Here is a 25571-nt window from a genome sequence, read left to right as displayed (position 1 = left end):
AGAACGCCGGGATCACGCCCTGAGCCGAAGGCAGACGCTTAACGACTGAGCCACCCAGGCGCCCCTGTATCTTTGTTTTTAAGTCCCTGCCCCCACTAGATTATAAAGTTCCTTGAAAGCGGGAATCGTGCCATGTCCATCTTGGTACCTTGGTAAGATATCTAGCAGAGTACTTTTCACATAGTAGATGCTTTAAAGATCTGTTTGAGTTATTGATCATATATTGGCATATCTGGAAGAACCCTACACTGAGGCTATCTATCGATGATGACTTCTGTGTCTGTTCCAGAGCTGAGAACCCCCATCCCGAGTGGTTGTAACTGACAGGCTGGAAAAGCAATCAAGGTGGTCAGCAGGTAGATAGCCGGAGAATGACACTGTTATAATGTGGCATGAAAGCAGCTTGCCCTCTATCTGCAGTTCCTTTCTTTCTTTCTTTTTTTTTTTTTTAAAGATTTTATTTATTCATTTGACAGAGACAGCCAGCGAGAGAGGGAACACAAGCAGGGGGAGTGGGAGAGGAAGAAGCAGGCTCCCAGCGGAGGAGCCTGACGTGGGGCTCGATCCCAGAACGCTGGGATCACGCTCTGAGCCGGAGGCAGACGCTTAACCGCTGTGCCACCCAGGCGCCCCGGCAGTTCCTTTCAAGTACAATAAAGGAAAAGTGGGACCTTAAGACAAAAGGTTTACTCATCTTCCTTCACTTTGGGAATTTGAGGCTTGCCTGAGTTCGCAGGCTGTTTTCCCATTTCTGCCTTGGTGTGTATGTGTGGCAGAAGGGCTTTGGGGAGTTATGTCACAGTAAGCCATTACTGAATCGAGGCATTTCTGACCTTGGAAACCCCCAGGTCATGGTATCTGTCAGATCACTGAAGTTTGAACTCTGAGGCAGGCGTGAGCTGTTTTAATTCGTCGGTGTGTGCGTGTGCATGTTGTTAGCCAGTTTTCACGTCCCCTCGTCCTGTGTGCGTACATTTATGTGGTGGCCTGTGACTTCACACTATAGATGTTTTGTAAATTATAAGTTATTTACACAACGAGCTTACGTTTTCATATTTGTGAACGGGGCAACAACTTTAGGCTTTCATCTCCTACTGAACGCAAGTTCTTGGGATTGTAGGCTGTAGAATGTTTCCCTCAGCCGGTCTCTCAGCTCCAGGTTAACAGATTCAGTGAGATGAAAAATTCAGTGGGGAAAAAAAAATCAACGTTGTTTTACTCCACTGTAGAGATATGGAAGTACGGGAACCATTGTTCATTAGTCTGCGGCTAGAGAGGAGCCAGCCTGCATTGAGAACCCCAACTATGATGTTTCTCAGTAGGTATTGATAGTTGGGGCGGTCAGGGTGTGTCATCAATCAATAAAAAGAGTTGAGTTGTCAGTGAAAAGAACGATCTCTCTGGCACTTTGAGAGAGGGAAACAATCCCTGTTTGGGTTTTAAGAAGGCCTGGAAGTTAGGGTTTATGTTTCTTATCAGGAGTCTCTTTAAATTTATGCTGTCATCTCTTGGCCGTTGGAAACTGTGATTGATTGTCTCTGTCTTCTATAGCTTGGAATTGCAGTTGGGTTCTTGGTCCCTCCTGTTTTGGTACCCAACATCGAAGACCGGGACAAGCTTGCCCACCACATCGGCATCATGTTTTACATAGTAGCAGGCGTGGCCGCTCTGCTTTTCATCCTTGTCATCATCGGTAAGGTCATTAGGAGACTGATGGGGGGCCAGGAGGCAGGGAGGCTCTGCCGACTTGGGTGGGGACCTTGTGAACATGGCCTTAGAATACCAAGGACATTTATAGAAACTGGAGGCCAGGCTTCCAGTGGTCTTCAAATGTCTTAGCCAATACTGTGCTAGCTGGTCTTGTGTACCTTGTTAGCTGCTCAGTAAAAACTTAATTGTAATTAACCAGTTCCCCCAAAAAACCTCACCAGAATTAATGGGCAGGCTGTTGATCCCCATGATGAAACCCCACTGAGTGCTTATGGTCTATGTCACAGGCACTGTGCTAGGCATGCCTGATCTCCTTGAATCTTGAGTGAAGACACCATCATCAATCCCATTTAACAAAGAGGAAAACAAGACTTAAGGGGAGTTAAGTAAATTATTTGAGATTAGATAGCTAGTAAGTGACAGAGATTGCCGAACCCTGTCTAACTCGATACTCTAAATTTCTGGAACAAAACAAAATAAAACAGAATTGACCCACAAACACTGATACTCTTACAGATTCATCTGAGAATACCTGGGGACCACATTTTTTGAGGCTTTTAAAAAAAAATTATGCTCATCATGGAAAAATCTGGAAAATATGAAAAAGCATAAAGAAAAGAATAACCAGGGTGCCTGGCTGGCTCAATTGGTAGAGCATGTGACTCTTGATCTCAGGGTCATGAGTTCGAGCCCCATGTTGGGAATAGAGGTTACTTAAATAAATAAATAAATAATTAAAATAAAAAGAAATAACCATTAATTTAGACTGTACCAGTTAATCCCAACCACCAACCTCAGATAACTAGTATTAATTTTACGTGCATATACGTTTGATCATGGAGATATTGGTTATTGTATTTTTATATCCTCTTTTATCATCTGAGCGATAGTACATGTGCTATGATGAATTCAGAAACAGCATAGTAGAAGCTTTTTCATTTTCAGTTAGTCATTCTTCTTTAAAGTTTAACCAGCTTTATTCCTAACATTCCACCTCACGTGGTAAAGGTCTCATTCTTCCCTGCCATCCTCACCTCCAGAGTCAGAACAGTTTTATTTATGATCGTGCACCTCATTCCGCTGTTCTCACTGAGGCATTCTTTCCCCCGGGGTCCAAGATGAGAAAAGTCTGATGGCTTTTCGAAGCTGGCAGGATATGTGGGGCAGAGGACTTGCTGTTTCTGGGAAGGGGAGAAGCTGTGGGGCTATGGATGGCCGCAGGAAAGAACGGTCTGCCCAGGGACCCTCTTACTCAACCAGACCTTAAGTTTCAACTTGTCATGTGCCCGGTTTCAAATGTTTGTGTTTGTAGCAGATGAGGGCGTGGTTCTTTGCATTTGAAATCCCAAAGGTAAGACATTTCTACATTTTGACATTTTATTATCAAGCCAGAGAGTGGCTAATTGAGTAAACAACTGAAAAAACTGATCTGAATTCTGGTTTGTGGTGGCCAGGCCCTTGAACAAACCAGAGAGAAGTAACCTCTAGCCTTGCTTTCTTTCCCCTGTTGCAAGGGGAGGTGAAAGGGCAAGACGATGGATGAATGGTTTCCAACGGCAGGAAGTAATCCGGAACTATTTCTGGAGAAGGAAGAAGCAGGGCTCTGAAGTTAGGGCTGGAAGGATTTCTGGGTGGGGGGCCCCTTTGATCTTCAAGAGAGTAAACCTCATTTCCAGAACTTCCTCTAACTGGAGACAGTCTACCGACCTTTCAAGGGCGTTCTCATGGCGTGTGGAGAAGGCTACATGGAGCTTGCCTGGACCCAGCGGGGGGCCAATTTAGCTAACCAACTGGTTACACTTATCTGCCCCCAGAAACTGAGCAGCGATCAATGCTGTCAACTTGATTGTACCAGCTATGCTGAAAATCGAATATAAAATGCATGGTGTTCCCACTGTCCCTCCCCAGTCCTTCATAACACAGTGACCACTCCTTCAGGGGTATGTGTTAATTCTCTTGTCTCTTCATGAGGCAGACATTAGACTCAGACTTTGACAAACTAGGAATGGACTTGAGGTTTTTTCAGTAGAAGATCTTTTCACTTATTCAGGAACTATTCCCTGGCTGCCATGTGCCAGGCTCTCTGCTAAGCATGGACAACACAGTCCCTTCCCCCTCGGGAGGAGCTCTGGTGTTAAGACATTCACTGGGCTCCCTAATCCCAAAGCCTCAGTGCTCATTTCCTTTCGATCCATGTATTACTATTATATTATTTTCAGTGCTCTGCGGTGTGTTATATACTGAATTATTATGAAACTCCTTGATCCTTGGCTGCTGTCTGGGAGGCCCAGGGAGTGCAGCCATCCAGAGGCCATGAAGAAAAAGTAATTAAAGGACCGCTCACTCAGCGACAGGTGGTGAGAAACAGCTTCAAGAAAGGAGGGGTTGAAGGATTTGATTGAAGAATTAATATTTCCTTTTTGAGTCTTAACTTTTTCTCAGCTGAGGGAGCCAGCTCTTGTCTCTGTGTCAGCTCTGCAGGGGTGATCTCTCTGTTTCTTTCCTTTCAGTATTCAGGGAGAAGCCTAAACATCCCCCCAGCAGGGCCCAATCCCTGAGCTATGCCTTGGCGTCCCCTGATGCTTCGTACTTAAGTTCCATTGTCCGGCTCTTCAAAAACCTCAACTTTGTGCTGCTTGTCATCACCTATGGTAAGGTGCACGTGTGTCTGGGAGTGTGTGTAAATTGGGAATGTGAGACAAAAGGCCTGATGTGTCTGTGTGTCTTACTCTTTCCAAATCCCAAATGTGTATATAAAGCCGTAGCTCAGGGTCAACCAGAAGAGTCAGCTGTGCCTCAGGGCCTTTGCATGTTCTGTAAAGTTCACCTAGAAAACCATTCCTTCCCACGTCAAGTTGTCTGACAAATGCTGGCTGAGCCTCCAAGTCTCATCTAAGTATCACTGCTATAAAGGTGACCTTTACCTCTTTTATTATGCTGTTCCTGGTACATCTTTTTTTTTTTTTTTTAAAGATTTTATTTATTTATTTGACAGAGATAGAGACAGCCAGCGAGAGAGGGAACACAAGCAGGGGGAGTGGGAGAGGAAGAAGCAGGCTCCTAGTGGAAGAGCCTGATATGGGGCTCGATCCCAGAACGCCGGGATCACGCCCTGAGCCGAAGGCAGACACTTAACCGCTGTGCCACCCAGATGCCCTGTTCCTGGTACATCTTAACACTTACCATTAAAAAAAAAATTTCCAGGTCTGTCTTCCCCCCTAAACTGTGAACGTCCTAAGAGCAGGAATTTATGGCTTTTCATCTTTATAGTTCCTCAGCAGTGGCCAACCTGGAGTGGACACTCTAACAGTTATTTAGTGAATGGATGAATGAATGAATGAATGAATGAGTGCATAAACCACAATCAGCCAATCAGCCAGTCATTTTGTAACATTGACTCCTTTTTTACGTGAATGTAAGACAATATCCCTCTTTCATTTCACTTTTTTGGCTTTTGGTAAGATGCATTTGAATATGCATTAAAAATTTTTTTTAAAGATTTTATTTATTTTAGAGAGGGAGAGAGAGAGAGAAAGAGAGAGAAGGTACACGAATAGGGGGAAGAGCAGAGGGAGAGGGAGAGGGGAAGCAGACTCCCTGCTGAGCATGGAGCCTGACATGGGACTCGATTCCATGACCCCCACATAACAACCCAAGCTGAAACCGAGTCAGACGCTCAACCAGCTGAGCCACCCAGGTGCCCCTACTAGTTAGTTTGTTTAAAATCAAGAGTCGATAGTTGTGTAACATGCTTAGTAACCATAAGAAAAAAAGAGACGAAGTTGGTTTGACATAATTTATGCTGAGTGAAACCCCAGTTGGCTATAACCTTGTTTTCTGTAGGCTCACAAACCTTGTACTTTATAACAGCATTTACTATGTGCCAAGGCTTTTCATGTATGATTTTATTGATTTAACTCTCATCACACCCATGTGAGGTAGGTACCATAGTTATCCCTGTTTAACAGATGAGAAAACTGAAACTCAAGACGGGCCAAGTAACTAGCTCAGGAAGACACAGCTTTGAATTGGCAGAGCCAGGATTCAAATACAGGTTTATCTAACTCCAAAGCCTGCACGATTAATGCCTATACCCCTTTCTAGAATTGTGTCAGAGTTTCATGTTAGGCTTATCATGCTCTTTATCTAAATTAGAGTGTTTATCTGCTCAGGCACTAGGTAGTATCTTCCACAGGAGAGGGGCACGCCTATTTTTCAGGCATTCACAAAAATAAGTGATCTCTCACCTGGCAAAGTGCTGGATGAGCAGATTAGTCTTCAAGGTCTCAGGTCTCCATTTCTCATCCTCTTCAGCTTTTCAGTTCTGAGCATGTCTCTGCCTTCACCCACAATATAAAGACAGACTTTCCAATACTTAAGAACTACAAGTAAAAAAGTTATGTGAGTTGCACATCAGTGGGAGGCAGTCAAGTGTAGGTGGGACCAACCCCTTGGTGGGGATACAGTGGAGAATATCAGGTTATATAGATGGGTAGTAAAGCCACATGACCTTTGGGATCACTTTCAGACCCAGGAGTCTGACTCAAGGCTCCAAGAACTTTCACTTTCCGTGGAGTTAAACATCTCAAGTACATTGACCTTTGAACACCATAAATCTTATTGCATCTGTCATCAGGGTATTTGAGACCCTACTTTGGTATTCTAGGGCAGATGAGTGCTTAATAAATATTTTCTATGGATGAGAATGATGATAGTGGTGATAACTGGGCGATGATCCCAGTTTAGAGGTGGGGGAGCAAAGCAACTCTTCCTCTTCCCCTCTTGCATGGCTGGTTGCTTATATGGTCTTTAATTTGGCAGAGTGTTTTTAATATTGTACTTCTGGACATTCATCTATTTGGTTAAATGATAACACAGGAAGTAAATAGGGAAGCACTTCTGGAATGGTGGAGTGAGGACCTTGGATAATTTGTTCTTCCATAAAGCAACAAGTACACTGGCAAACATTGTCAAAATCAAATTTTCAGAACTCTTAAACAAAGATTTACAACAATCCAAGGGACATTAATTCAAGAAAAAAAATGGCTGAATAATGGCAAGAACAGTGAGCTTTGTGTTTTAACTTGCCCTAGTCCTATCCGCGTCTTCCAGCCTCGGTGGTAGCCTTGACAACCAGCAGCCTAGCAGCCATGGTAGTTGTGAGAATCAGCAGCCTCACAGCCACTTGATGGGGCAAAAACAATTTTGGAGCTCCCCCAAAAACCCCATTCCTAGGTCATTATTTGATATCTGACAGTTCCCTAGAAGAGCCCCATTCAGAGGACTTGCTTTTATTTAACCTGACTCAGAGCTTGCTCTGTGAGAAAAGCACTATTTCCAGGGCATTTGTTGAAAACAATCACAGTTAGCATTGTAGCTGCATAAGGTAGTAATAACAGTTGGGGTAAATAGGAAGATAGCCAAAAATCTTGAAACAAAAATCTAGAGGCTGAGGTGGTCGTAGGGGCTTTGGAAAGTTCTGACATAGTCTTAGGAATCTGGAAGTCCACATGTACATGACCAGGAAAGACCTGAGAAAGCCCTAAACTCTCACCTCTGGCTGACCTTGAGGCTCTACGTGAGGAGGAAGTGAAGGCTAAGGCAGAGTTGACACCTGCCTGCTGGAGCATGAAGGAGAGCACCAAACCCCACGCAGAGGGGATGCTTGGCAAAGGTGGAGACTTACTGATTTAAGGTATTTAAGGAAATCTCTGTGTAATCATTACCTCACCACTAAACTGTTGGAGCACGTACTTCGGTCTCTGCACATGACAAAGAATACAAACTTTACAAAATTATTCCAGGAAAGTCCCTAACCAAACAGCAGCAACAGCCACAAATCCTGGGGAGGGAGGAGAATCTCATTTCCAGAGTTGACATGGTATTTAGAATGTCCAGCTTTACCAAAAGATTATGAGACATGCAAAGAAATTGGAAAGTATGACTCATATGCAAAGAAAAAATGCACTTAATAGAAATCATTCCTGGGGAAGCCCAGATGTTGGACATAATAAAGATTGTAAATCAATAATATAAATATGTTCAAAGAATTAAAGAAACCATGCCTAAAGAATGAAAAAAAAAAAGATGGAGAATAATGTCTTACCAAATAGAGAATATTGATAAAGACAGGAATAAAAAAGAACCAAATCAAAATTCTGAAACTGAAAATACACTAACTAAAATGAAAAACTCACCGGAGGGCTCAAAATCAGATTTGAGCTGGCAGCAGAAAGAATCAGTGAACTTGAAGATAGATCAAATGAAATTATCCTGTCTGAGAAACAGAAAGAATAAAGAATGAAGAAAAATGAGCAGAGCCCCTGAGACCTGTGGGAAACCATCAAGGAAACCAACATATGCATAATGGGAGTCCCAGAAGGTGAGGAAAGAAAGGGTGGAAGTCAACTGTCATTTAAATTGGGATAGAGCTAGCCAGAAAAACAATTCACTTCTGAGGCTCTAGGAGCATTTGACTCCATTGTACAGATAGAATTTATTAATTTTTTTCCCTCAAAGACCTGGGATTATTCCAGTGAGAGAGAGTTACACTAATCTGGATGTTTGCATATATTTTATTATAGTCAGAAAACTGCAAGCCTTTTTCCATGATAGATATTTGGACTTGGTGACAAAGCTCTTGATCAACAAGGAAATGATTTTTAGGTTTAATCATAGATTTGGAAAGAATTTTATTGAGCCATTACTGTGTGTCAGGCATTATGTTAAGTGCTTTACATGGATTATCACATTTAATCTTCAAAACAAACCCATGACATAGGTTCTTAACTCCATTCCATTTTGTATGAGGAAGCTGAGGCTCTATTTAGTTCCTTGCCCACAACTAGACAGCTAGCAAGCAACAGAGCTTGGATTTAAACTTCTGTCTGTCTGATGCCAAAGCCCATCTTCCTAATCACCATGCCATTTTTGCCTCCCTATGGAGAAAGGAACATCTTAGAGACAGAGACAGATCTCTTTTAGCCCCACTTGTCTGAGTCGTCTTTGGGTCTACCTAGGGGAGAATGTCCTTCTTCAGATTCAATCCTCCAGACCTGGGGGATGCCTTCTCCTAAAGTCCAGATATAGAGTTCCGGGGTTTTTGAAGTGGGATCAACTTATAATAACCAGCCATCTTTGGGATTTGGAAACAATGGGGTCTTGACTTTAGTGTCTCTCTAAGGCTTAGAGGTCATGTAAAGTCAGTGTTTGGGACTCAGTCCACCTAAGAATCACTTCTCTCTTCCAAATTAAATCTTTGCTCCAAATTACAAACAAAACAAAACCCTCTATAAATTCAGCTACATGCTTTGAAGCTCTCCAGAATGTCCCTCACCCTTCCTGTAGTTTCAGGTTGGACTTTGAAGAAGGAAATGGTTCATACTTTTTATATTGTACGTATGATGTTCATATTTTCCTCTGAATTATATACACTTAAGAGCATGAGGCTTGAATCGAGCATTTCACGGGCACATTTGCTGGACATGGGTGAACATGTCTTGGAGTAAGAGCCTTGAATGCTGGAGTGGTGGATTCAGAGTTGGCACATACGGAATAAGAAGTCTGAGTTTTGAAGTCAGCTCTGCCAATTACTGAGTGTACCTCCTTCACCCATCCTGTGCCCATGAACTAAGGAATCTCAGAAAATAAGAATCAAATTTGCTTCCCGTTGGAGTGCTCTGAGTGGAAATGGAAGCTTTTAAAGCAATTGCAATTAGATGCTGCATGAATCCACATCACTGTTGCGTCGGTAAACTTGATTTCCTACTATTCTTTTGTTGGTTTGAGCTGGATTTCACCAAGTAGGGAGTAGCTCCCATGTAGCTGGCGGGATGGCCAGTACTGTCTTTGTAGTGGTTTTCTAAGTGCTTCTCGAAGCTGCTGAGTCAGCTGCCCAGAGCAGAGCCTGGTGAGGGCTTTGGAGGAATTCCAGGGGCTTTTTCTTGTAGGCTTCTAGTCATACCCTTAGAGGTAGGTTTGAGAGATAAAATAAGGGCTATCCAGCTGAAATTTGCATTTCAGGTAAACAGTACATTCTTTTCAGCATAAACATGTCCCATGGAGTATTTGGGGCATATTTATGCTGAAAAATGATTCCCTGAAATTCAAATGTAACTGAATGTGTTATTGTTGTTTTTTCTCCTAAGTCTGGCAACCCAACTTAGAGGGGAGGGGGCAGAGATGGGGTTTGTGTTTGATGTTGCTGAAATATCGCAAGAATAAAAAACCACCTCTTCCTCTAGTAAAATACCCCCCCGCCTCCCTTCTCCAGGTTTGGCAATGCAGGAAGACCCAGGGCTGGAACCAGATTCTCCACAGGTCTGCCAGAGTCTGGGGGGCAGGGCGGGTCTTAGGATGTGTATCAGCAGAGGGGGGGGGGCGGTAAGAGAATAACCTGTCTTTGGCTACCTTCTCCTTGAGTCCCTAGGCCTGGCTTTCACATGGCCTCCTCTACTGCCTTATCATCAATGGCGCAACAATTACCATGTTGAAAAAAGTTGTTGAAAAGCTCCTCTTCTAAAGAATGTCCTCAAAGGGAATACTTTTCCATGTTACCCCCCAGCCTTGCCTTCAGCTATGCTTCTGAATAATCTTCCCGTGTTGGGCATCCAAACTCAGAGCCCAACACTGGAAGATTATCACCTTCCCTTGGGGCTCTCAAGGGCTTTACTACTGCCCACCCCCCATAGGTTTAGGGAGGGTGATTGTGCCCCCTTTCAGATCCTGCTTGAGAGTAGGCGTAATATCCTTGTGATTCCCTGGAGCTTTGCTGAGGTGAGGCTGGCCCTTTAAAATGAGGGTTTACTACAAGTTCAGGAAGGACACAAGGGGAATGAACACAGAGTATCCAGAACCCAGAGATAGGATCTGGGGTAACACTGGGGTCAGTGTTTCCCAAGCTTGCCTGATGAGAGAATCCCCTGGGGTGCTTGGTTGAGTGTGTGCCTGGATTTCCCTGCCTTTCTTCTAGAAATTCAGTTTCAGAAGGTCTGGGTGAGGGCCTGGGAATCTGCTCGTAAAAGGCATTCCAGGTGATTCTGGTTTGCGGCAGGTTGAGCATCTCTACAGTAGGTGTGTTACGGGTCATTCTCATGGTCTTGAAGCCCCTTCCCGTTCCAGTTGCCACCATGTTAACCCCAGCACCTGGGAGCCTGGGCCTCGTCTTGGATCTTCTGGATTCCTAAGGTCATTTATTTCTGACTCTACTGAGTCTAAGAAATTACCAGGGTTGTTTTTGTTGTTGTTGTTGTTGTTGTCGTTGTTGTTTAAGTGGGCTCTCTCTACACCCAGCATGGAGCCCGGTGCATGGCTTGAACTCAAGACTCTCAGATCAAGACCTGAGCTGAAATCAAGAGTCGGACTCTTAACCGACTAAGCCACCCAGGCACCCCTGCTAGTTTTGTTTTCTTTTTTTAAGATTCTATTTATTTATTTGAGATAGAGAAAGAGTATGTGAGCGAGCGGTGGGGGAGAGGGGCAGAGAGGGAGGGACAAGGGCAAGCAGACTCCCCGCTGGGTGCAGAGCCAACACAAGGCTGGATCTCCTGACTCGGAGATCATGACCTGAGCCAAAATCAAGAGTCTGATGCTCAGCTGACTGAACCACCAGGCACCTGCTGTTATTTTTAAATTGCAGACCCCTAGCTCCATTCCAGAAGAATCCGATTCAGTAGATCCAGGGTGGAGCCCAGGAATCTGCATTTTTAAACCCTTCTTCACTGAACTTTGTGTTTCATTCCTCTGGGAACCTGATAAAGGGAGTAAGGGAACTGCATTTAGGCAACATCGCATATGAGAAAAACGACTGTCTGGACTGGGGGACCTTTCATGTCTGGTAGGAGGCCGTTCTTTGTGCTTCTCTGAGTCTGGTGACTCTCTTCACTGGCCTGTCCTCTGTGGGGCCCCTGAAGCTATGCCTGTGGAGACACTACAAGCAATAGTGACTCCTGTGAGGTGTTAAACCAGGGTGGTAGCCGTCCCCACATTTCTCTGCACCTGTGCCATCACCGTGGGGCCAAAGAGGATAGCTCTGGGGTTCGTGGAAGAGGAACCCCTGAGGCTGCCCGGCTCGTGAGCTGTGTCCTGTTACTTAGTCTTCTAAGTGTATCTAATATCAAGGGTGCCAGGATATTCTTGTGAGCCTCAAAATTAGTTAAAATTAAAAAGACCCCTGGTGAGCATTATACAGTGACTTTCTGTATTTGTTTTTAAACTCTGTGCATTTTTTTTGTCATTTATAAAATAGGGATGATAATGTTACCTACGTTGCTATGAGGATTGTGAGGTACTTACAACAGTGTCTAGTACATAAGCATGTGCCACTGCCACCCCCTCCTCACCGTCCTCCTCACCGTCCTCCTCACCATCATCATCATGGCCGTTGGGTCCGTTCCAGTCTTCATCTTAGCTATTAGCTGACTGTACAGCTTTGGACAAATGGCCTCATGGATTCTTACAGTATATTCTAGGTGCTCCGTTTATTCGTTGGATGAATTGATGAGTTAGGAAAGTCAGGTCAATGCTCTTTAGGGTTCTGGTTTCAGATATAAGATTTTGTGTGACATTGGACCGAGAAGAAAGCTGAAGGAGGCATGGGGACAGAAAGGAAAAACCACCTACAGAAGGAGTGATGTTGGGGGTCAGAGGCCTGGAGCAGTCTGGAGAGGGAACAGGTCATCAGGAGGAGATGGAAGTGTCCAGTAGGTCTACTGACCCTGTAGGTCAATAGGTCAATGCTTGAGAGGAATGTAGGACGTTTTGACCTGGGAGTAATGCTTTCTAGAGCCTGTGTTTCCAGGGCAGGGTTAAAGGGACCAGAGGGCAGTGGTGTGGGCTAAGAAATCGTTAAAATGGTTACTTTGGGTTGTTTTGGAGTCTTTCTTTGACAGAAACTGCAGACTAGCCTTTCTGGCTACTTTCTGAGGACAACGCTCATAATGGCAATGAGGAGGAGGATTTCTGACCTCCCCACCTGCCAGGGGGAGAAGTTAGCAATGGCCCCAGCAGACGGCTGCTCCTAATGCTGTGTGTCTCCCTCCCTCTTTCAGGTCTGAATGCTGGTGCTTTTTATGCCTTGTCCACTCTGCTGAATCGCATGGTGATCTTGCATTACCCGGTAAGGTAGTCCCCTGAGCATGCTGGACCTGAAGGGAGTGAGATTTCTGTCCATCTCAGCGGGAGCTGGGGCAGCGGTTAACTCTAGTCCCTTCCCACCCTTGCCTCCGCCCCATTCTAAGCAGTGTGGTATGCTTGTGGGATTTGGAGGGAGACAGGCCTGGATCTCAACCCTGGCTCTGGTGGCTCTAAATTGTATGACAAGCTCATTAGCCTTTCTGAACTCTCATTCTCCTTTCTGCAAAAGAAACATAATTACTTTTTTTTTTTTTTAAAGATTTTATTTATTTATGTGACAGAGAGACAGCCAGCGAGAGAGGGAACACAGCAGGGGAGTGGGAGAGGAAGAAGCAGGCTCCCAGCGGAGGAGCCCGATGTGGGACTCGATCCCGGAAAGCCGGGATCACGCCCTGAGCCGAAGGCAGATGCCCAATGACTGCGCTACCCAGGCGCCCCAGAAACATAATTACTTATTAAAAGATTATTTTTTTAGGATTAGAATGTAAATAATACTATGTGTGTTTATATATATATATATATTCATATGTTCTATGTATGTAAAGCACATGGCATAGTGCCTAGCAATACCGTAGGTAAACATATAGACATAGAGATCACATATGAAAGATTTAATTTGTAAAGTAGGGGCAGAGTTTAATTTTGAACTCTTAGTTCCTCGACTGAAAGCATTTCTTTCTTTTTTTTTTTTTTTTAAGATTTTATTTACTTGTCAAAAAGAGAGAAGAGAGAGAGCACATGAGCAGGGGGAGGGGCAGGGGCAGAAGGAGAAGCAGGCTCCCCGCTGAGCAAGGAGCCCTATACGGGACTTGCTCTCAGCACCCTGGGATCATGCCCTGAGCTGAAGGCAGACACTTAACTGACTGAGCCACCCAGACATCCCGGAAAGCATTTCTTTAATGTTTCCAGAAGCAGCAAGGGCTGGATCCTGGGAGTGGGATGCTGTGTGTCCTGGAGTTGGGAATTGCAGGCCCAGCCCCCTTTTGAAAGGACAGGGGTCTCACACTTGCAGAGGAGATAGGCCACTGTGGCCAGCACGTTCCAGTCTTGGAGTTTGACAGGTCTCAGTTCAGATCGTAGCTCTGTGCTTAATAAACGCCTCACGACCTCTGGCTAGCAGGCTCATCTCACTGTGCCTCGTTTTTTTTTCATCTGTAAAGTGCAGAATATTGATTCCTAACCTTATGATGGGGAATTTTGAGAAGTAAATGAGATTATATAACTGTGATCTTCCCATTCCTTTTGGCACTAATAGCTCAAAAAAAAAAAACACCTAAGTACAGAATATTTGGATATATATATTTTGGGCTCCCCATTTGTGAATGGGGATAATGATAAATAAGATAAAAGGGTTGGCGTAAGGATTAAATTTTAAAAGATCTACTTCAGAGTGGGTCTAGGACAGTCTGGTTGACCTCAGCATCCAGGATCATGAGCACACGTCCGGGTTATATTAGACTGGGAGGAGCAACTATTCTAGTAGTCTCGCCCCACTGGCAGCTTCTTAAAGGCCATCTTGCCCTGGTACGTTCAGAGAATTGGCTCGAATGGAGCCCGAGTTACTTGCCTCTCCCCCTTCACCTCCTGGTGACTGTGCTCTGTCTGGTGTCTTGTCCCATTGCTGGGTGATCACTGGGGCTGTGGTTTTCCCAGGGGGAAGAAGTGAATGCTGGAAGAATCGGCCTGACCATCGTCATTGCAGGAATGCTTGGGGCTGTGATCTCAGGCATCTGGCTGGATAGGTCCAAAACCTACAAGTAAGTGACCTCCTCTTGGACTGAGAGTTGGGGACCCATGTTTTGAAATGACATATTCCTCAGCAATACGGCTCCAAAAGTTTGGGTGTGGCACCTGGGGGGTCTCAGTGGTTAAGCGATTCACTTTTATCTTCTCTAAGCCTCAATTTCTCCATTTATACAATGAGGGAAATAGTACCCATTCTGTGGGGGATCTTGATGAGCTTAGAGACGGAGGACATGAGGCCTAGCACAGTACTCGTCCCCATCCCCCCATGTAGCTTGCGAAAGGGGCAGATGAGGGAGAATGAAAATAAATGTAGAAAAATGCCAGCAGTTGGAAAGTTTATGGAAACCCCGAAGAGTGGTGATGAGGAAGTGATCCCGCCCCATTCCCCTGGCTCCCTGTTGGACCCCAGGGGTTAACCAAGGTGTCTGCTTCCTCTGCCTTACACTGTATTGTCTTGCAACTGCTTATACCTCCTTTGTAAATACTGTGATGTGCTTTGGGCCTGAATGCCCAGTGTGTTTCCAGGAGCCCTGAGCAGTCTTTCTAAGATTTTAGTGTATGCCAACCTAACCCAGCACGCTTATTAAAAATAGATTCCTGGGCCCCATCCTCAGGGATGCCAGTTCAGTAGGGGAAATGGCATTTGTAAAAAGCAGCCCACCCAGGTGCCTCAAGTCAATAGCCAGGCTCGGAGAAAAGGCTCTGGAGAATGGACACGCAACATCCTTCCTTTCTTGTTGCTCCTTTCCAGTGCTGTGCATGCACTGGGTGCTCAATTAATGCTGATATGCTGGGTAGCTGCCAGGGTTGTCCTACACGGGGGCAGGGCAGCTGCTTTGTTGAGGCCTCTAAAGTTCCCCGTGTCTGGAGGCGACGGACAGAGGGAGACCTGTTCTCTGCCACACAAACCCGCTTCTGTGAAGCTCTGGTCAGGCCAGGTCTCACTCTGGCTGCCCTAGACAAAGGCCAATTGAGGTCATCCCTGGGGATGTGGCCGCCCGGCTGAACAGACGTGGAGCCTGGCTTGGCTTCATGACTGCTGGTGGAGCTTGGCTGCCATCTCGCCTCTGCCATCTGTCAATTGCTTGCTTCCTGAGAGCCGTGAGGACTGGCCACCCCCAAACCAGTGAACAGCAGTGTCCCTTTCCCCAGGGCTTGCTCTGTGGCAGGAGAAGAGAAGGATTGGTACGGTGGTGGGGCTGGGATGTGGGCAGCCAGATGACTGAGAACTAGAAAATACAGTGAAAGGGCTGAGGGCACTCTTGAGAATGTGGACGCCACCGTTTGCTAGCGTCACTGATGTCTAACTCCTGCCTTCAGCAGGAGATGCTCTTCTCCCGGCGCTATGGCCCAGGCAGAGAAAGGATGGGGCAGTTTGGTGCCCATTCTCTTCTCCCTGAGGCTCCCAGATCTGTCCCGTTTGGTTTGGAGGCTGGACATTGGGTGGGTCGTGTCCCGTTATTTGAGGCTGGGACTACTTATAGTTTTTTCTAAATGGGTCAGTGGTTTAAAATGAAGCTATGGTTAAGCAAATATGGCAAAAGACGACTTTGTGTGGCTGGTGAAAGAAACTGGTATCCATGAAGTTGTCTTCTGTGGGGTGGGTGGGACCAGATGAGGGTGCAGGGTGGAGGACAAGGAAGCCCCTCTGCCCTCAAAAGCTGCTTTGAAGCCCCAAGTGGGAGGGGCGTCCTTTCCAGAGCCTGGCCTTGAGCTTTTCCGAAGATGCCGCCCTGCTGTGTGTCGGTGTGTGTTCACGTATTGGGTCCTGTGTGCAGCAGTAGAAAGAGCAGCACGGGTGTCAGGTCCCAGCGCTGGGTCCAAATCCCAGCTCTGCCTTTACCTGATGGGTGATTCTGAATAAGTAACTTAACTGGTCTGAGCCTCAGTTTCCTCATTTGCAAAATTATGGATAGTCCTCTGTTTCTTGGAGGGCTTTTGTCAGGCTTGAGTGAAATAATAAGCGCTTAACAGAATTCCTGGCATGCAATAAATGCAGGATTAGTTTGATATAACCATAGCATACGTTTGCCGGCGCCCCCACTGTGTTTCTGGCTTCAGGGGAGATGAGCGAAGGCTTTCAGCTTTCAGGGTCTGAGTCCTCATTTCGGGCAGGTGGGCAGAGGGCTGTGCGGAGCCCGACGCCGGCCAGAAGCAGGACAGGGAGAGGAGCACAGGTCCGGGTGCAGGGGTGGGGCTGCAGCCGAGTCATGAGTGGGCAATGGGAGGGGCGCAAGCAGGGCGAACCCCAAACGGAAGGCGTCAGGTTGCTGATGGTCCCTCTGAGGGGACGGCAAAGGGGAACAAAACAGGGAGTGGGCAGAGCTTTCTCACTTTGGCTTGGGAGTCAAGCACTTAGTTCAGGGCTGGAGAATGTTCTCACTTAACTTGCTGTCCGGAGCAGAGTAGCGCAGGTTTGGCGAAAAATCTGTGCTGCACCCGCGCCAGTGGCAACAGGAAGAACTTCGAGATGGCAGAGAATCTCAAAGCCAGCCCAGCATGGCCATGGGCTCTGGGGGCAAAGCAGAGCAGCAGGAGGTGGCGTCCGGGGTAGTCCCGGGCGTCCCTGCTGCCTGACCGTAGCTGAGGTTGCTCCGTGTTTTTTGAGGGGAGGACAAGGAAAGGAGAGGCTTGTGCCCTTCTTGCTTGGGATGCAGCTTGATATTGCCGAGAGGGTTCTGCAGGAGTCAGACACACACATGTAGCAAGAGGGCTTCATCCTGTCCTGGTCTTTCCTGTCGTAGCAACGGCCACAGCATAAGTAAGTAACTGTTTGTGTGATCCTTGGTTCAGTATCCATCAACCCTGTGGACAGAAAGTTCTGTGAGAGCAGATGTCCCAGCATACAGTGGAGGGCTTGACACACAGCAGGTGCCCGATTGATACTTGTATAATTAATGAATGGATGGATGGATGGATGGATGAATGGTCCTGTTATAGTCGGAAGTGTATGACTCAGCTTCTTTGCCTCTGCTTGTAGGGAGACAACCCTGGTGGTCTACATCATGACGGTAGTGGGCATGGTGGTGTACACATTGACCTTGAACCTGGGATACCTGTGGGTAGTGTTCATCACCGCGGGCACAATGGGGTAAGTTTCACCTCTGACCTGTCTGACTGGAAAGCAGCATCCCATGGCTCCTAGAGCTGCTGACATCCTTGGAAGCAACCCTGATCCCTTTGCTGTCTTCTGATTGACCGCTGGAGATGTGGAAATCGGGGCCAGAGGGCTTGTTTACTTGCAGCACTTTAAAAGGCTTCCCAGGGCTTCCATGCTGTTGGGATGGAGTCTGTCCTTCACAGACCTCAGGGAGGCCAGGAAATGTTCAGAGCCTTTTGTAGCTTTGCCTGGGACAGTGGGGGGTCAGAGAAAGTGCACAGGGCTGGGAATCAGGAAGTCTGGGTCCTGGCCTCCGTTCCGCTGCTGACCTTTAGATGACAGGTGCATCGCCTAACTGCTCTGAGCCTCAGGTACCTCATGTGTAAGTGAAGATGAGAGTGGCCTGTCTTGTAGAGTTGTTGCAAGGAGAGAGAAATAAGTGTGAAAGTAGCACGAAGTTTGGTATAGATGTAAGAAATTAGAACTGGAATTTTCTGGACCCATGCCACAGAATTGCTCAGTTGAGGGCTGAACACTGCAGGCATCCCCATCCCTTCTGCAAATGTTGACTCTATCTGTAATTGATGGCTGGACATACAAGAAGCAGGGGAGCTCCAGGGGGTTCCTGACCTGCAGGGGTATCTCTTTCCTTGGTATGGCCTCCTGGGGGATGGCCTGATTATTCAAAGGTCTAGAACGCCTTGATGACCAGAAACAAAACAGGAAAAGGAGCTCTAAGGGAGGAGGTGGGCTCCTTGTCCTTCTTGTTCTTGCAGTTCTCCATCACCTTGTTTCTGTGATCTGGCCTTCCAGCTTCTTCATGACTGGCTACCTCCCGCTGGGATTTGAGTTTGCGGTGGAGCTGACATACCCAGAATCAGAAGGCATATCGTCTGGCCTCCTGAATGTGTCTGCCCAGGTAGGTGGTGGTGGCCCCAAAGCAGTGGCTCTTTGTTTCTTGTTTGACTTGGCTGCCGCAGGCATTGTATCATGGCAGTTCAGTGCTCCCATGGGCCAGTTGGCTGGGCCCTTGTTTCCAGTCTTCTTTGTGCCTTTCCAGGTATTCGGGATCATCTTCACCATCTCCCAGGGCCAGATTATTGACAACTACGGAACCATGCCTGGGAACATCTTTCTCTGTGTGTTCCTCACCCTTGGAGCAGCCCTCACTGGTGAGTTGGGGCCTCAAGACGAGATGGTGCTCAGGCTGCTCACGGGCTTAGGCGTTGGCAGTTTGAGACCTCAGTGCTCTGGTTGATCGTACAGATCAGGGGCACACGTGTGGAGGCGCGGAGGGGAAGGCTTATTAGGAAACGTGTTTGAGAGGCAGTAGCATGTTTTGGTGGAACAAGCCTGGGATTTGGCACCCAAAGACCCTTGTTTGCATTCCAGACTGTGACACTGACCTCCATAGCTATTTGACCTTGGGCAAGTGCACCAGCTTCTGGAAGGCTCACTTTCTTAATCTATAAAATGGGAGTTGTTGTTAGGATTAGAGCAACATGTGCAAGCTCCCTGGTCAGTATAACTGATCTATAAATGAAGGCCCATGTCCTCATTGGCTTTTGCCTGTCAGGGACATCAGTGACCCCCAGGCTTTGTCAAGTTGGAGGATGGAACCTCCATCTCCCCGGAATATCGGTAGTAGGTCTGATATACCTGTGACCCTTACGAAAATGAGGGCTCCCTCTCTTGGGTGAACTTCATGGTCTCTGGTTAATTCTGTGTCTATTGTTCTTTCTCAATCACTTAACCTCAGCGTTCATTAGGGCAGATCTACGGAGGCAGAAAGCAAACAAAGAAGCTCCTGAGAATGTGAGTATGTGGAAGCTTACTGGGCTGAGAGCTGGGTCCTGGGCTTTGTTTGAGGATGTGGCGGCATGGGTGGGCCTGGGGGGCTTCCGGACTGGACTGGTTTGCTGGAGGCCGTGAGCCCAGCTCTGCTCGCATAAACATGGCGCCCAAGACTTTCCCGGGTGGGTGTTCAGCATGGCTTTTGTGCTGCTCTTTCTTGGACTCTTCTGCTTCCTTCCCTTCTCCTGGCCTCCCTGCTGTGGTCCCCAGAGCACGTCACTGTTGTCACAGTCTGCTGAGCAGCGCCCACTCCTTGGATCCTGAGACAAGTCCTGAGACCCTGGCTCCACTGTTTTCAGCCTGGGGTCAGTGGCTGGAGACGAAAGGTGGGAGCCTACCTCGACCATCATGGTGGTGGCCCCGAGGCAGTGGCTCTCCTGGCATGTTACAGCCCCTTAGGCAGTGCCATGGGGATGGAAGGGCTAGAGCCAGTGCATTTCCAGAAAGGCTTTAACAGGGCAAGTCAGGAAGGAGGAGCTGATGGTGGTAGAAGGGGGAGGATTAGGAATATGATTTAGAACAGAAGAGAGTTTCCCATCTGCTTTCATCAGCTAGGGACTATTTTAACCAAAATGTTAGGTATCAAATCTGAGCCAGGATGAAAGCAATTTCAAATCTGAGGAGGAAAAGTGGGATATTATTTAAAAAACAAATAAACCACCTAAAACCCATTACAGGGGTAATAGGTGTTCTTTGTAGAAAAACTAAAAAATTACAGGAAAGTATACAAAATTTAAAAATCATCCTGTAATATCATCACCTAGAGATGAAATGCTGTTTTTTTGCAATTACTTATATGTCTGTATCTACATATAATATGTATGTGTATATATCTGTATATATTTATATACGGATGTGTAAATATTTTTTAAACAAAAATGGAATCTTCTGTCTGCTTTTTTACTTGTTGTGAACACCTTGTCAGGTCATTATTATTTTATAACATACTCCTAATTACTACACAGCGTTTTAATGCATGCACGTGGATAAATGACAATTTAACAGTCTTGCTGTCTGTGGACATTAAGATTGTTTGCAATCATTGTTATAAACAATATTGTGATTAATACCTTGGAAGCTGAATCTTTGTGTATGTTCTCAAGCACAGTATTTCCTTGAGAAATGGATCAGCGGTCATGCACATTTTTAAGATCTTGATATGTATTGCTGAACTGTTGTTGAGAAAGGTGCTACAATACTATCAATTTATATTGCTATAGAAGTGCAGGAGTGCCGACGCTGAGGCTTTATCATTTCGAAAAACTTTGCCAATTTTCTGAGGCACAAATGGTATCTGAAAGAGTATATTTAGGATTGAAAGGACATAGGTTGGCAGATGGATGATAAGCTTTCGTTATTTGTCTTCTGATCTCACACTCTAGAGTTGGCAGGTGGCAGCAGGTAGAATGTGCAGGGCGGAGCCTCGCACAGGAAACGCAGGGGGGAGACAGGGAAGGCCTTGGAGCAGACATACTGTTCTCTAGACTGGTGTGAGGACCCTGGCATTACCGCCATGGAAAATGGGCTTTCCCCTGGGCCAGGTACAAGGAGACAGAAGGGTTTGGAATATATAGTGAGCCTGGGGGAAAGCTGCCTGTAATACAACAGGAGACATTTCTTATGAGAAGGTTTCCATTTGGAATGTGACATATTGTGTCAAGTGATAGGAGATTTTGCTGTTTATTTTGTAATCTGTGTTTATGTTGGCCTAGACAGGCAAACAGGAAGAAAGAAAAGGTCACCTATAATCCTAGCACCTGGAGATAACCTAGTAACATTGTAGTCCATTGTTTAGGGTTGTTTTCTGTGGGTCTCCTGGTGCAGGTGGGGTTCCTAGCCTGCTTGTTTACTCGACAGTAGTTTGACAGCCTTTCCACAGTTACATTCTACCACCTCATATCTACATGTATGTATTTCCACTTCCTCTTGTGTAATATTTAGGTTGTTCCGATGGTTCACTATCCTTGTGGCCGCATCTTGGTGCACAGGGACCCGGTTTGTTAATCAAGGTTGGGGTTGTTGGCTCAGTCATCTGTGTGGAGTATGGGAAATAGCACTGAGTAGGAGTAGGAGACAAATCTGGGGATGGCACTCCATAGTCTCCATGTCCTGGATAAGCCACCAGGCGTCCTTGAACCTCACTTGCACCTGAGGAAGCTTAGTGTTATGGGAGGCTCAGAATCATGGTGGGCTGACACCCAGGGAAGCCAGGGCTGTCTCAGAGCGTCCCTCCCCTGGAGCCCGCCATTACACACCCCATGGCAGTCAGCGTCAGTGAGCCCTGGCCACTGGCACACACATTCGGTATTAGAGCCAGCTGAAGACAGGGTGCCCAACAGATGTGGCCAGAGCTGCTCTCTCTAATCAGTGAGATACACAGTTGTGGTAAAAAGAGACGGAACGTCTAGCTTGGGGCTAGTGACTAATCTAGATCATGAAAATTTTGGTTTGGGTTTCCGTTTTTCTTCCAGTTGGTAGTTCTCAGCCAGAGATAGTGGATGTACTTCTGCCCCCACTAATCTCTGTTTCTGGTTGTGATTTCAAAGTGCTGGCTGTGGAGGGGGCAGGTGTGTGTGGGCGTGCACGTGCGTGTGAGCAAGAGGAGAGAGGCTGCTTGATTGACTTAAGCAGGCTGCTGGTGGCCTCAATGAAAGCTCCTCATGGCTGAGGCTGAGCTGGTGGCCACAGACTGGCAAGAGAATGGGCAGGTTGGGTTTCTGCAGCTGTCGCCACTGCTACGGACTGGCCCCAAGATATTCCCTGGGGGAGAAGCACCATTTGTCCAGTTGGCACGGGGCCCGGGGACGTTCCTCTAGCTCTCCAGTGGTGATGGCGCAGTGCTGCGCCCATGACAAGGCCTTCCCACCGATAGATGAGTGCTTGAGGGAAGACGCAAGGCACAGCATACACCGAGGGGCCCCACAGGATTATTTCCAGGCCATACTTAATTCCAGACCCCACCTAAACAAGTGTGAGCCAGAGGACTTTTACACATCCTGGGCCGTCTTTCCCCAACCACGTCGAAGCCAGACTGACCCAAAGTTGTCTTCTTCTCTAGGCATAAAGTATATATACATATTTTTAGCCATTGAGTTTTTGTCCTGCCTTCATAAAAATTCTCTTTGTTGCCTCCATTCCCCGCACATTATAATAATATTCCTCATCCCGGGGGCTGCCTGCAAAGGAAGGTAGTCAGAATTTCTGTGGTAGTTGCAGAGCTGGCACTTTGGGTAACTACTTGATGGTCAGTCCACGTGAGTTTTAGGCTGTCAGAACGGGGAGGGAGAGTGGCCTCTGCTTCTCTTTCGGTCCCGAGAGGGAGCCTGGACAGGGGCACTCGGAGCGGGATGGTTTGTGGTGGCTGTGGCATCACAGAGAGCTGGACTTTCTGGCTTTGCTTTGATGACACTGTGAGGGGTGTGTGGTGTGTGTTTGAAGAGCACACCGGCAGAGGCTGGGTGCTGCTTTTCTACTTCCCTTGTGTGCTCCTGGGGCTGCTGCGGGGCGCCTGGCTCTTGGTTTGCCCACCGCTGACAGTCACTGACAGGCAGCTGTTCAGCCGAGGGGGGGGGGTCCTGCGCCTCCTCACCCAGAGGGCTGCCCGCTTGTTGTGCCTTGCAGAAACTCCAGGAGGAAGAGGAGGAGGAGGAGAGCAATGCCAGCAAAGCCCCCACCACTGTGTCTGAGGAGCATCTCTGAGAGAAAAAGGTGGTGGCGACTCAGGGAACGCGGACAGCACTCCCCACCTCTTCCGTCAGCGCTGGAGCAGCTTTTGGAGGGAACAGGCTGGGATATTTGTGGCTTGGACGGCAGTGCCTCTGCCTCCTGGAACCCACTCAAGAGCTTGCATGGGCTAGTTGGGGAAGATGGCACCTTCCACCACAGGCACACTTGATACCCGCCCCTCCCCCTTGTAGGCTGTGGGAGCTGGTGTTGGGAGAAGCTGGTGGAGAATGGTGGTACCTCGTCTTCCCCCTTCACCTCCATCCCGCAAGGAAAGAGCCTGCAAAATTATCACGGAAAGAAAGCTTATTCAGGATATTAACTTTTTCTAGTATCGTAAGACCCTTAGAAGCCCAGTTCTAAGGAGAGGCAGCTGCTCTGGATGAGGGTAATTTTGGGGTCATCACACTGGCTGCTAATGTTCTGTGGGAGAGAAAGCGCCATCAGAAAACTTCAGCACAAACCCATCAGGACTCGGCCTCGCTTCTCCTGCGCTCAGGCTGGGGTCTGTTTCCAGACCCTTTCCTAAGAGCTGATCAAACCAAACATCAATAAACTTGGCAGAAACTTTGCTGTGGCCGCGAAGAAGAAACGCGTGAGGGAGGGCGACCTGCCTAGGGGTGAGGGCACTTGTGAAGGCCTGAATTTGGGCACTGTGGTAGCTTGACTTGGGGACAGAAAGGTTCTTTTCTATAAAATCTCTGCCCAGGGACTTCTGTGTGTGTGTGTCATAGTGAACTCTGATGTCTTCATGTGGACACTGCCTTGAGAAATTCTGCCACCGGCCTCAGCACTTCCTTTCTCTGAGGGGAGGGAAATCCCGGCCAACTTCCTGTAACCTTTACTGAAAACTAACTTTGTTTCATTCCACCCTGAGAAATCCACAGCGGCTTCTGAGAGAGGAGAGGAAAGGGCCAGAGGGAAAGGTGGCCCTTGAAATGGGAATCGAGTCAGCTTGCATTAAGTGTCTCCTGCCTCTGGAGGGGATTGTATTCGCACACCCACCTCAACTCCCCATCCCCTTCCAGCAATCATCTTTTAACAGATATGGTGAATTTAAAGGGATTCCCTTTAAACCAATCCAGGGTGACCTCCTTTCCTGCCCAGCCTGCTGTCTGGCTCTACTCACGGGCTGAGGTAGCGTCCCCTGAAAAATAAGACATTTTAGTCATTTCTCCTGCATCGAGTAGCTGTGATCATGACCATGGTGCTGTTTGGCTGTGGCCACTGCCTGCTCTCGGCATCTAGGGGCAGCCTGGGTTGGCAGGAGGGCCAGGGTGCTTGGGCCACTGCTGGAGGGGAGCCAGGTGTGCATGTGTGTGTGCGTGCGTGCGTGTGTGTGTAGACATTCCGGATGTTCTGTATGTAATAGAAGTTCACACTTCTGGTGGGAGGAGTGATGGGAGGTGGAAGACAGGTGGAGAGGAAGCATGTCTTGCTTTTTGATACGGAGAAAGGTGTTTACTGTTCAGCTCCTTAAAACTTTTTAACAGAATGTTTACCAGATTATTCATTCCTTTATTTTAAAAACATAATTTGTATTTTCTATTTGTAAAACCAGATATTTTAAGACAATAAAAGATTCTTCAAGTGGTCTGCCGTGTCATTAGGTGGGGCCTGAGATTCTTGTTCATTTCTGAGGCCTGGGCAGACGGTTTGGGAGGTGCCTGGGGCTAGAGGTGGGTCCTGTTGACAGATGTGACCCTCCCAGTGGGCTACTTTTCAAAGCCAAGGCTGTAAAAGCGAACGTCAGCCTCTGTGGTGCCTTGCACGCCACCACCCCCACGTGAGCCTGCCTGCCTCTGGGGCTGCGTACACACTGTTGTCTCTGGCTCTGCCTCCAGTGTGGCTGAGGTGTTTGTCCTACAACCACACCATCCTGCCCTGGCCAGAGTCCCTGCTTTTCGCCTCTGCCCTTCTGCGTTACCATTTTTCTTCTGAACTGTCCGACCTACTGCCGCTTCTCCCTTCCCAGGCGTGTTCGCCTTACACTGTGGCTTGGACATGCTGCTGCTATCCGTTTTCTGTATGTTTCTTTCTTAGTAAATGCACGGTGCCTGTGGCTTTGGCACCACTGTCTGTTAGCAGTTCTTGGCTGGAGGGACGAATTCTGCTTTAAATCAAGGGAGCCAATGATAATATTCAAGATGTGTTCTATTCTAAATCATCTCTTGAGATCCTTTGTGTCTTGTCTTTGCTTATCTGGAATTACATTTCTATGGTGCATGCTTAGAGGGTCCAAGTCCAAACCACGCATGCTTTCATTCACTTGCTTAGGGGGCTCCATGTGGGTCTGCACTCACAT

General features: G+C 47.2%; 1 protein-coding gene across 2 annotated transcripts in view; it reads left to right on the top strand.

Moving 5' to 3' along the window:
• Nucleotides 1-24860, top strand: part of FLVCR2 (FLVCR heme transporter 2) — a 51120-nt gene extending 26260 nt beyond the window's left edge. The window contains exons 3-11 of one of the 2 annotated variants that reach the window (XM_008699506.2): nt 1552-1693; nt 4221-4361; nt 12759-12826; nt 14497-14600; nt 17570-17680; nt 18503-18608; nt 18750-18861; nt 19449-19504; nt 23165-24860. In XM_008699506.2, the coding sequence (XP_008697728.2) occupies nt 1552-1693; nt 4221-4361; nt 12759-12826; nt 14497-14600; nt 17570-17680; nt 18503-18608; nt 18750-18861; nt 19449-19504; nt 23165-23242 (918 nt within the window). In that variant the 3' untranslated portion in view covers nt 23243-24860. Of the gene's footprint in view, nt 1-1551; nt 1694-4220; nt 4362-12758; nt 12827-14496; nt 14601-17569; nt 17681-18502; nt 18609-18749; nt 18862-19448; nt 19505-19753; nt 20230-23164 lie in introns of those variants that run through there. The other variant, XM_040641635.1, reaches the window with a different exon arrangement.
• The last annotated feature ends 711 nt before the right edge of the window (nt 24861-25571 follow it).

Source organism: Ursus maritimus, unplaced genomic scaffold, assembly GCF_017311325.1.
Source record: "Ursus maritimus isolate PB19 unplaced genomic scaffold, ASM1731132v1 scaffold_25, whole genome shotgun sequence".
Taxonomy (NCBI): domain Eukaryota; kingdom Metazoa; phylum Chordata; class Mammalia; order Carnivora; family Ursidae; genus Ursus; species Ursus maritimus.
This window is presented reverse-complemented; position numbering and strand designations above follow the sequence as displayed.